We start from the raw sequence: 12,730 nt of genomic DNA, 5'->3' as shown, positions 1-12,730 counted from the left end.
TAACTAGCACAGAGCACATGGGGGAGCATGTGCTTATATAAGGGTCAGCCTGAAAATCTTTCTTCACACTCACCTGGTCTACTTTCCGGAGCAGGTAAGGCTTTATGGGTCAATGGGAATACACAGACAGTAGCGGTACAAAGATTAGTAGTACAGTTAGTCAGGGCAGGAGTCAGGTAACCTACACTTTGACTGAGCAGTGAAAGAGAAGATATCAGGCACCACCTCTACTTTAAATACACCTCTGATGAAACGCCTGGATATTTGGTGGTGCATGTCCAAGTAAGCAGTCAAATAATACAGGAGCGAAAATAAAGGGAGCACTCACCAACAGTTCCGAAGATGTCCTTTATTTGTACTAACAGTACATGTTGGCTGGCGGCATAGGACGGAGACCCCTAAGGGTGTGCGGGGGAGTGAGGGGTCTCCGTCCTATGCCGCCAGCCAACATGTACTGTTAGTACAAATAAAGGACATCTTCGGAACTGTTGGTGAGTGCTACCTTTATTTTCACTCCTGTATTATTTGACTACACTTTGACTGCTTAGCCTCCTTTAACTATGTTTTTGTTACTTTTCACTCTTTCCCCTAAAGTCCTTCACTTTCTACTAACCCCCCTAGTCTCTACACCTAGTAAGGAACTCTTCATCTCTCCATCCATTCTCCCCATTAATCTCACCTCCTCCTCAGAACTATTCCTCAACATTCAATCCTGCATCTCCAAACACAGACAGCCACCTAATGCTCTCTCCTGCTCCCACCTGCTAACACTTTCTCTGCTGCTCCTCACTGCTGGCAACATCTCTCCAAATCCTGGTCCTCCTCACCGCATCCCCACAGTCACTTCTACCTCCTATCCCTGATCTACCACAAACTCTCACAACGTTTCTAACCTCATACCCATTCACCCAGTCCCCGCTTCCCCAGACAAACTTTCCTACATTCATGCTCTTTTCATTCCTAACAAACTTTCCTTCCTCAACATCACTGAAACCTGGCTCACCCCCTCTGACACAGCCTCTTCAGCTCCACTTTCGTATGGCGGATTCCACTTTTCCCATACCCCTTGCCCTAGCAGCAAATATGGTGGAGTAGTAGGTTTTCTCCTGTCAGATACCTCTGCCTTCACCCAAATCCCACTGCCACCCTCCATTACTCTCCCCTCTTTTGAGGTGCACTGGGTGCGCATCCACTTCCCCTCTAACCTCCTTACCATCACCCAGGGCCAGCCACCACTTTCTTTGTTCGACCACTTCACCACCTGGCTACTTCACTTCCTTTCCGCTGACATCCCCACTATCATCATGGGTGACTTCAACATCTCCATTGACACTTCCCACTCATCTGTGTCTAATCTTCCATCCCTCAATTCCTCCTTCAGCCTTGCTCAATGGTCTTCCGCAGCCACTCACAAAAATGGCCACACACTGGACCTCATCTTTGCCCGCCTGTTCCCTATCTAACCTCTCCAACTCACCTTTGCCTCTTTCTCACCACAACCTACTTATATTCTCTGCCCTCTCCTCTCCAGGTCCACAATCCCCACTTCACAAACTTGCACAGCCTTGCAGAAATCTCAAACACCTACACCTACACTCACTCTCTGTATCCCTCCTCCCTCTTACAGACATAAGTTCCTTACACAATGCAGACATTGCTGCTGCTTTATATAACACCAAAGCTGCAGCTCTCAATTCAGTCGCCCCTCTAACACATACCAAAGCTCGCACAATCAATAAGCAACCCTGGCACACCAATCTGACTAAAGAACTGCGACAGGCCTCCAGAGTTACTGAACGGAGATGGAAAAGGTCCCACTCCAATGAGCACTTCATCGCAGTCAAACAATCCCTCACTATTTTCAAGTCCACATTCACTGCAGAAAAACAAACCTACTTATTATCTCTCATATCCTCCCTGTCTCACAACCCTAAACAGCTATTCAACACCTTTAATTCTCTCCTCCGCCCCCCAGCACCTCCTCCCTCTACTCTCATCTCAGCTGAAGCCTTTGCTTCATTCTTCAAGCAGGAGATTGACAACATCAGACAGAGCTTTTGCCTAAAGTCCGCACAGCCCCTCCTCATATCTACTCAACCTTCCTCCTCCAAAACCAACTTCTCCTCCATCATAGAAGATCAAGTTTCCTCTTAACTCTCCAAATCACACCTCACCACCAGTGAACTTGACCCAATCCTGTCCCACCTCATCCTTAACCTTTCCATAGTCTTCATCCCAAACCTAACCCACCTCTTCAACCTGTTACTAACAACTGGTGACCTTCCCCTCATGTTTAAAACATGCCTCAATCACACCCATTCTCAAAAAGCCCTCCCTTGACCCATCCTCTCTGACTAGTTATCACCCCATATCAATTCTCCCCTATGCCTCAAAACTACTGGAGCAACACGTCCACCAAGTCCTCCCCAGCTATCCTCCTGCTCCCTCTTCAACCGCTTAAAATCAGGCTTCCGACCGCATCACTCCACTGAAACTGCCCTGACTAAAGTCACCAACGACCCACTAACCGCCAAATCCAAGCGACACTACTCTGTCCTCCTCCTCCTTGACCTGTCATCTGCCTTCGACACAGTGGACCATTCCCTCTTACTACAGACTCTCTTTTCTCTTGGCATCACAGACTTTGCCCTATCTTGGATCTCTTCATACCTAACAGACCGGACATTCAGCGTCTCCCACTCACACACCACCTCCTCATCTCATCCTCTATCTGTCGATGTCCCCCCCAAGGTTCAGTTCTAGGGCCCTGCTCTTCTACATCTACACCTTTGGCCTGGGACAGCTCATAGAGTCTCACAAATTTCAGTATCACCTCTATGCTGATGACACACAGATCTACCTCTTTGGACCCGATATCATCTCCTTACTAACCAGAATCCCACAATGTCTGTCTGCTATCTCATCCTTTTTCTCTGCTAGATTTCTAAAACTTAACATGGAAAAAACTGAATTCATCATCTTTACCCCACCTCACTCAACCCCCCCATCTGACCTATCTGTCAAAATGAATGACTGCCCACTCTCCCCAGTCCCACAAGCTTGCTGCCTCGGGGTAACCCTGGACTCTGATCTCTCCTTCAAACCACATATCCAAACCCTCTCCACTTTCTGAAGACTCCAGCTCAAAAATATCTCCCAAATCCGCACATTCCTCATCAAAGACTCTGCAAAAACACTAGTGCATGCCCTCATCATCTCCCGCCTTGAGTACTGCAACCTCCTGCTCTGTAGCCTCCCTTGTAACACTCTCACACCCCTCCAAATTATCCTAAACTCTGCTTCCCAACTAATCCACCTGTCCCCCCTCTACTCCCCGGCCTCCCCTCTCTGTCAATCCCTTCACTGGCTCCCCATTACCCAGAGACTCAAATTCAAGACCCTAACCTTGGCATACAAAGCCATCCACAACCTGTCTCCTCCATGCATTTGTGACTTAGTCTCCCGGTACTTACCTACACGCAACCTCCGATCCTCAAGATCTCCTTCTCTACTCCCCTCTTATCTGCTCTTCCCACAATCGCATACAAGATTTCTCCCGTGCATCACCCTACTCTGGAACTCTCTACCCCAATATATCAGACTCTCGCCTACCATGGAAACCTTCAAAAGGAACCTGAAGACCCACCTCTTCCGACAAGCGTACAACCTGCAGTAACCACCGCTCCATCATTCCACTGCACTACCAACTCTACCCTCACCTACTGTATCCTCACCCAACCCTTGTAGATTGTGAGCCCACGCGGGCAGGGTCCTCTCTTCTCCTGTACCAGTCGCTGACTTGTTTTGTTCAAGATTATTGTAAGTGTTTCTGCTATGTATACCCACTTTTTCACATGTAAAGCACCATGGAATAAATGGCTCTATAATAATAAATAATAATAATAAATACAGTAGCGCCAAAGTCCTGATTATAAAATGTTAGCATGAAATCTATTTATCCCATAGTGAGTTTTATACAGCAATCAGAAGACCTTAGTTTTGGGACTGATTCCTATTGCAAACTTATGGTGGCACTCAGTGGAAGCATTGCCTGTGCATGTTACCCCTGCTGATGCCTTCATAGATGAAGGGGAGGCTTTGGGCACCCTGGCATTATAATATCTAATAAACTTTCATTCCTGCTACATTCTGTAAAAATAGCTTTGTACACCTCAAACCTTGTGTTTACCCCCAGGATGTCATCGTCCATGTATCTTGCAATTCTGGGCTGTTTGGTCCTTGGGGTGTCTCTGTCAGAAGGTAAGTAAAATAAACTAGATAATAGCAATATATCTCAAAACTATGCTGACATTTCAAACTGGAAGACAGCGGACTTGTGCATAAGCTGTTTTCATGACGGACTCAATTTCTCCCAAAAGTTGGGGCTGCAGCGATGGAACAACCTCCTATTACACATTTAGGCTGTGTGCCCACGATGCGTTTTTTAAGCATTTCCGCAGTGGCAAAAACGCTGAAGAAACACTTAAAAAACACATGGTAGAAGGTCTGCCATGTTCCCCATTGGTAATCCGCATGTGCTGTGCACATGCTGCGGAGATTTTTGCTGCGGATTATCATTGCGGAAAAAAACGCAGCACTACCAATTATTTTACGGAAGCTCTGCGTTTTCGCCGCCATTGACTTGCATTGGAATGCATGGATTACGCATCACTGCATAGGTAGATGCACATTCTATGCATTCCAATGTGCGGATGGTACCCGGGTGGGGAGGACAGGAGACTCTCCTCCGGACCCGGGTACCATAGAACCTGTAAAAAAAAGAATAAAATAAAAAATAAATGTTATATTTACCTTTTGATGGCCCGCGCTGCACTCGTCCTCCCATGCAGGCAGATCGTGGTGGACTGAAGGACCTGTGCTGATGTCATAGTCATGTGACGGCAGGTCCTTCAGTGTAGTGTACCGCGATCTGCCGGCAAGAGAGAACGGTGCGAAGCAAGACTGCGGGGGCCATCAGAAGGGAAGTATAGATTTATTTTTTTATTTTTAACCATTCTTTGGGGTCACGCTATATAAATCCATGCCGTTTGCATGGATTTATATAGTGTGACCAAGTTGACAAGCACTTTCCAAGTGATGCTAAAATCGCTAGGAAAGCGCTTGTCAACCCGCATGCGGAAACGCATGTGAAGAACGCTTCACTTCCGCATGTCCCTGGCAGGAAAAACGCATGTACAATCCGCATGTACAATCCGCAGGCGTTTTTTCTGCCAGGGAGATGCAGAAACGCTGAGGAAAAATCCGGAGCATTTCTGCATCGTGGGCACATAGACTTATGGTTTATTCAGGGCGCATGCAAAATACACAAGAGTATTCCTTGCAATGACATATGAATACATGAAATCAGATGTATAACACATGTATTCATATGGTATCTATATCTACAAATCAGGACAGGACTACCCAAACCAGCAGCCATGTAACTATCCCTTTCCTCTGCTGTCTGCATGTAAAGCTTTCTGACATCTGCTGCTAAAAGCGAAACAACTTGCAATCAATTTAAGCATGCAATTTCACCAGCAGAGGGCAGACACCATTACATGCAGATCATATCAAGCAGGGGCAGGCAAATCATTTTCCCAATGGACCATATGAGAGTCCATTACTGTTGTGGAAGACCAAACCAATAGGCTGATATTAATTTTGCTTAATATTGTTATTATTATTTTTTTAAAGAATGTTTTTATTAACATTTTTCAGATTTATCGTTATTATTTTAATTTTCTATCATTTAATATTGACAAGAATGAAGTCTGTTGATTAGCTGCTACTGTTGATATATGTTATAAGGTTTATTGTAACATGAATTTTTATCTGTAGCAGCCAATCAATACCAAATAACCTACTGCTTTTTATAAAGATTATTAAGATCTGTAAATCATACATGTCATGTTATTCAGCCCAGAAGCATGCATGGTGCAGATTGATGAATGAGAAGTTTTGTGAACCACAAGATGCTGGTGCGCTTCCACTGGAAAATAGTTATTTAAATCAAAAGTTTTTCGGTCCATACTGACTTTTCAAAGCAGTTAGCATCCATCTAAAACAAGCAAACACATATACAGTACAGACCAAAAGTTTGGACACACCTTCTCATTTAAAAATGTTTCTGTATTTTCATGACTTTGAAAATTGTACATTCACACTGAAGGCATCAAAACTATGAATTACCACATGTGGAATTATATACTTAACAAAAAAAGTGTGAAACAACTGAAAATATGTCTTATATTCTAGGTTCTTCAAAGTAGCCACCTTTTGCTTTGATGACTGCTTTGCACACTTTTGGCATTCTCATGATGAGCTTCAAGAGGTAGTCACCGGAAATGGTCTTCCAACAATCATGAAGGAGTTCCCAGAGATGCTTAGCACTTGTTGGCCCTTTTGCCTTCACTCTGTGGTCCAGCTCACCCCAAACCATCTCGATTGGGTTCAGGTCTGGTGACTATGGAGGCCAGGTCATCTGGCGTAGCACCCCATCACTCTCCTTCTTGGTCAAATAGCCCTTACACAGCCTGGAGGTGTGTTTGGGGTCATTGTCCTGTTGAAAAATAAATGATGGTCCAACTAAACGCAAACCGGATGGAATAGCATGCCACTGCAAGATGCTGTGGTAGCCATTCTGGTTCAGTATGCCTCCAATTTTGAATAAATGCCCAACCGAGTCACCAGCAAAGTACCCCCACGCCATCACACCTCCTCCTCCATGCTTCACGGTGGGAACTAGGCAAGTAGAGTTCATCCGTTCACCTTTTCTGCGTCGCACAAAGACACGGTGGTTTGAACCAAAGATCTCAAATTTGGACTCATCAGACCAAATCACAGATTTCCACTGGTCTAATGTCCATTCCTTGTGTTCTTTAGCCCAAACAAGTTTCTTCTGCTTGTTGCCTGTCCTTAGCAGTGGTTTCCTAGCAGCTATTTTACCATGAAGGCCTGCTGCACAAAGTCTCCTCTTAACAGTTGTTGAAGAGATGTGTCTGCTGCTAGAACTCTGTGTGGCATTGACCTGGTCTCTAATCTGAGCTGCTGTTAACCTGCGATTTCTGAGGCGGGTGACTCTGATAAACTTATCCTCAGAAGCAGAGGTAACTCTTGGTTTTCCTTTCCTGGGGCGGTCCTCATGTGAGCCAGTTTCTTCGTAGCACTTGATGGTTTTTGCAACTGCACTTGGGGACACTTTCAAAGTTTGCCCAATTTTTCGGACTGACTGACCTTCATTTCTTAAAGTAATGATGGCCACTCGTTTTTCTTTACTTAGCTGCTTTTTTCTTGCCATAATACAAATTCTAACAGTCTATTCAGTAGGACTATCAGCTGTATATCCACCAGACTTCTGCACAACACAACTGATGGTCCCAACCCAATTTATAAGGCAAGAAATCCCACTTATTAAACCTGACAGGGCACACCTGTGAAGTGAAAACCATTTCCGGTGGCTACCTCTTGATGCTCATCAAGAGAATGCCAAGAGTGTGCAAAGCAGTCATCAAAGCAAAAGGTGGCTACTTTGAAGAACCTAGAATATAAGACATATTTTCAGTTGTTTCACAGTTTTTTGTTAAGTATATAATTCCACATGTGTTAATTCATAGTTTTGATGCCTTCAGTGAATGTACAATTTTCATAGTCATGAAAATACAGAAAAATCTTTAAATGAGAAGGTGTGTCCAAACTTTAGGTCTGTACTGTATATAATTACATAATTACATTATTATATTTGCTGATAGGTCCTAAATATATAGAAGTTTAAATGCACTTTGACCAACAGCTCTTCCCACACAGTATTATTCCCCCACATCCCACATACAATATGATGCCCCCTGCTCACCCCACAAACAGTATGATGCTCCCATAGCCCCCATATACACATAAGATGATGCACTCAGTCATCCCACACACAGTATGATGCCCCCACATCCACCTAGAACTTCTAACGAAATAAAAAAAAAAAATCATCTTTCCCCGTTCTCTCGATGTGCTGTGACACACTCGGGGTCCGTACAGCAGATGCAATCTAATGACGCCATTGTGCCTGCTGCGCAGAGACTCCCACGAACAGAGGGAATGGAGGATGATGGCTCTCTCCTCCACCATTGTATTCAGCAATATTCTGGGAATGCAGATACTATTAAAATCAAGACATTAGGTGGAGGGGAGGGCACATTGTGCAGTACAGCATAATTTCCAGCCCTTTGGCTGTCTCAGTCTGTGGACAAACCGGAACAGTTAAAATGCCGGAAGTGGCCTACTGGCCAGAGTTTGCCCAGGTCTGGTCTAAGACCTGGCTCACATGTTCAGGATTTGAAAATAATTTAACAGTGGATTTCGTGCCTTACAGTCCATGCACACAGGGCATTTCTGCAGTATGTGGAGAATTCATGTTGGAAATAGTGCAGTTAAAGCAGCATATTTCAGTTGTTGCATTGCAAAGTATGAAATCTGAAGTGACACTCACAGCATAAAGGGACATGCTGCAGATTTCAAAGCCACAAAACCAGTAAATTTACATAGTTCAGGGGCGGAAATATCATTGGTGCAACCTGTGCGGCCGCACAGAGACCCAAGAGGTAAGGGGGCCCATTTCTACCTCCAAAGCAGGTGTAATTTTGCCTTCTTAGGAGATCTTGGGCTACAAATTGCCCATATATTGTTCTTGCACAGGGGCCCTTTTTTGTCTGTGTCTGCCAGAAATGTAGTTTATGCATGAGATGTAATATACAGAGCTGTTAATTATAATATACAGAAGAATTTCAATCCAAAAAATCTGGACATAAAATCCAATGTAAGATAATCCAGTGGAAAAAAATCAGTGCACAATATGCAGCATGTTCTATCTGTGTTTGAATATGTGAATATACTCTGAACACCCAGGAGGAAAGTAATGGGTATGAACCAGGTAAAGAATGAGGACCGTCCCCACCTTTTTCTTGCCCCTGCGTGTATCTGTAATTGTACCATAAATGTCTAAAGATGGGAAACTCCCTTGACTGCAATATTGTAGAGACTTCACCTCTGTCTGATCCCTCTTCCCCGCATGCCCCCCCAATAACAGACAGACCACCGTTTTGGATTAATTCAGTCAAATCAGCCTTTATTATAACAAACATTGCAATAATAGATAACTTAAAGGTGAGGAGGTTATTGGAGCTCCAAAATCTGGAGGAAGCAGTATAATAAATGATATAATAAATAAACCATCCAGTATTACCCCTAGCCGAGACCACAAGCTCAAGGGGCACCTCTGTTGTCGGAAAACCATTTCCATATCACCAACTTCCCAGGACCCCAACCTTAAGAGTCCCAAAGTCCACCAGGCAATTAATCTAGTTCCAAATGTAATGGGAAGTTTACGATCTACCACATGTACTATCCCTCTACTACAATTTTGCCACCAACTCTAAGAACCCCCTCTCCATTGCCACAGCTAGCATTACTTAACCCCTCATAATGCGAGTCATCCCACCAACAGAAGTGCCTGCTTCACACATTCTTGAATCCTCAAGGCCCATAAATAAATCCCTATTGCATTCAAGTGCACACCATCGTTCCGAGACAAATTCCCCTCGCCGGACTCCAAACCCTTATGCCTTACTACCACACCTCCATTCCTTGCTACAAATCTTCCCACCGCTCTGTTCACCTTTATTCTGGTCTTATTGATCCTTTCCACAGACCAGGTAGCGCGACATGTTTTCCTGGGCACAATGTCCAACCACACCTTCCTCATATTTGGATAAGATGTCCATAGGCCCAGAAAATCATAGTGGATGTCCCTAATCAAATCTCTAAAGGGTTGAATCCCCAGATCAGTACCCCCTACATGCAATAGCAGCACATCGGGAGAATGATCTAACAACGCAAAACAATGAAAATCTGGTAACGCCTGCCGCCAGTTCATACCACGAACTCCAATCCACCTAACTACAACCTCACTTCTAGGAAAGTCCAACTGACGCCCAATTTTTCATACATCATTCCCCAAAGTCCAAACTAGCCGTGCTCCGCCTGTGGAGAAAAAAAAAAGAGATGGGAGGTGTGAAAACAGGAAGCGGCTGACTATGAATATATACTTTAAGACAACATTAATATCACAAAAGTTTCGACCCCCAGTCCTAGCTCGCCCCCCCCCCCTCCACTCCTCCGTCACACCAAATGAGTATGCACATAAAGCTTATATTCCCTAGATTCCCACTTAGCTATTTTTTGTACCATCATAGCCGGGAGGCCCCACTACTTAGCCTCAGTTGTGGCACCAATTCGGAATGAATGAGAGGAGAACCTGTTTGCCTCCAACCTCAAAGATTCTAAGCATTTCTTAAAAACCATCGCAAACTGATATCGCGAACCATTCCTGTGTTTCAACAATAGGTCTCTATGATCCACCCCTAAACCCAAATAATTTTTAAAATGCTACACTGGGCACATCAAGGACCCTTTCAATGCACTAAAAATAACCTGTTTTCCCTTTCCAGTCAGATCAATTTTGGGCAGGTGCACTCAAAATTTGACAGAATCACCTAGCACTACCATTTCCTGACCCAATACACCGCCTCCTTTAACCGAGGATTGTGACACCAATTTCCCAACCCTCATGGCCCTAAAAAATGACCATGAAAAAAACAAACGAAATAGCGTCTCCTCAAAATGCAAATAGCACACTTGACGAAGCCTGCCTACCAATTCCTCCAAAAGCTTGAATGAAACTGGCATACAAGTAGTATCTGTTCTTGTAAGCCCCTTCCTAAAACCCTTCAATGCCTGACTCACAAGGAAATTCTTTGTGATGTCCCTCAAGCCCTTAAGCTTACAACCAATTGCTACCCTGGCCATAACACAATTGACCACCTTTCCGCTGTCATCTGACTCAACCAGCAAAGCAATGCACCCACAAGGTCCTCTTCAGACCCCAGCTCGCCAAATTGCTGCCTCCAGGCCTCACACTCTTCCCCAGCAGCCTCGTATGCTACCCATGTACTGTCTGAGAGGGATGGTCTAATCAATGAACCCAATGCTGAGATACCAACACCCAGAGCTCCGATGGCCACTTTTCTCCTGGCGCCAAAGTCCAAAAACATTCCCACTGCAAGCAAGAGAGGGAATCGGCAATTGAGTTCTAGACCCCTGACATATGAACCGCCACCACCCATTAATTGAGGCAAAGGCACCGCAAAACAAAGTATTGCAGTAAAGAACTACAGGGGGTGAAGATGCTGATACATTATTAATTACCATTACCACCGATATATTATCACAATGAAAACTTATCTTCTTATCGCTGAATTGATCACCCCAACTTGACAAAGCCACTATAATCGGAAAAAACTCCAATAATGTAAGATTCTTTGTGAGCCCTGCTTTTATCCATCACGCCGGCCATTAGTCCACGCATCTTTGGCCCTTACAATATGCAATATAACCCGTACAGCTCACCACATCAGTAAACAGATCACCACATCAGTAAACTGCTCACAGTCAAAATTCTCTATCACCTCTGTAATCATTAGTGACCGGCCATTACAGTGGTGGTATTGGCACCCCTGCAATTCTGTCAGATAATACTCAGTTTCTTCCTGAAAATGATTGCAATCACAAATTCTTTGGTATTATTATCTTCATTTAATTTGCTTGCAAGGATAAAACACAAAAGAGAATGAAGCAAAAATCAAATCATTGATCATTTCACACAAAACTCCAAAAATGGGACAGACAAAAGTATTGGCCCCCTCAGCCTAATACTTGGTTGCACAACCTTTAGCCAAAATAACTGCGAACAACCGCTTCCGGTAACCATCAATGAGTTTCTTACAATGCCCTGCTGGAATTGTAGACCATTCTTCTTTGGCAAACTGCTCCAGGTCCCTGATATTTGAAGGGTGCCTTCTCCAAACTGCCATTTTGAGATCTCTCCACAGGTGTTCTATGGGATTCAGGTCTGGACTCATTGCTGGCCACCTTAGAAGTCTCCAGTGCTTTCTCTCAAACCATTTTATAGTGCTTTTGGAAGTGTGTTTTGGGTCATTGTCCTGCTGGAAGACCCATGACCTCTGAGGGAGACCCAGCTTTCTCACACTGGGCCCTACATTATGCTGCAAAATTTGTTGGTAGTCTTCAGACTTCATAATGCCATGCACACGGTCAAGCAGTCCAGTGCCAGAGGCAGCTAAGCAACCCCAAAACATCAGGGAACCTCCGCCATGTTTGACTGTAGGGACCGTGTTCTTTTCTTTGAATGCCTCTTTTTTTTTCCTGTACACTCTATGTTGATGCTTTTTCCCAAAAAGCTCTACTTTTGTCTCATCTGACCAGAGAACATTCTTCCAAAACATTTTAGGCTTTCTCAGGTAAGTTTTGGCAAACTCCAGCCTGGCTTTTTTATGTCTCGGGGTAAGAAGTGGGGTCTTCCTGGGTATCCTACCATACAGTCCCTTTTCATTCAGACGCCGACGGATAGTACGGGTTGACACTGTTGTACCCTCGGACTGCAGGGCAGCTTGAACTTGTTTGGATGTTAGTCGAGGTTCTTTATCCACCATCCGCACAATCTTGCGTTGAAATCTCTCGTCAATTTTTCTTTTCCGTCCACATCTAGGGAGGTTAGCCACAGTGCCATGGGCTTTAAACTTCTTGATGACACTGCGCACGGAAGACACAGGAACAAATGAGATTGCTCATGCTTCCTCACAATTTGGTTTCTCAAGTCCTCAGA

At 44.4% G+C, this 12,730-nt stretch overlaps 1 protein-coding gene across 1 annotated transcript in view; it reads left to right on the top strand.

Annotated features, from left to right (window-relative positions):
- LOC141166179 (regenerating islet-derived protein 4-like) overlaps positions 1-12,730 on the top strand; it is a 47,158-nt gene continuing 34,428 nt past the window's right edge. The window contains exons 1-2 of the mRNA XM_073652629.1: positions 1-94; positions 4,196-4,260. Of these exons, the coding sequence (XP_073508730.1) occupies positions 4,197-4,260 (64 nt within the window). The 5' untranslated portion in view covers positions 1-94; position 4,196. The remainder of the gene's footprint in view (positions 95-4,195; positions 4,261-12,730) is intronic.

Source organism: Phyllobates terribilis, unplaced genomic scaffold (assembly GCF_046119375.1).
Source record: "Phyllobates terribilis strain yellow unplaced genomic scaffold, ASM4611937v1 Scaffold_11__3_contigs__length_659146591, whole genome shotgun sequence".
NCBI classification, from domain to species: Eukaryota; Metazoa; Chordata; class Amphibia; order Anura; family Dendrobatidae; genus Phyllobates; species Phyllobates terribilis.
The sequence above is the reverse complement of the archived record's forward strand: the minus strand, read 5'-3'. Positions and strand labels throughout refer to the sequence as shown.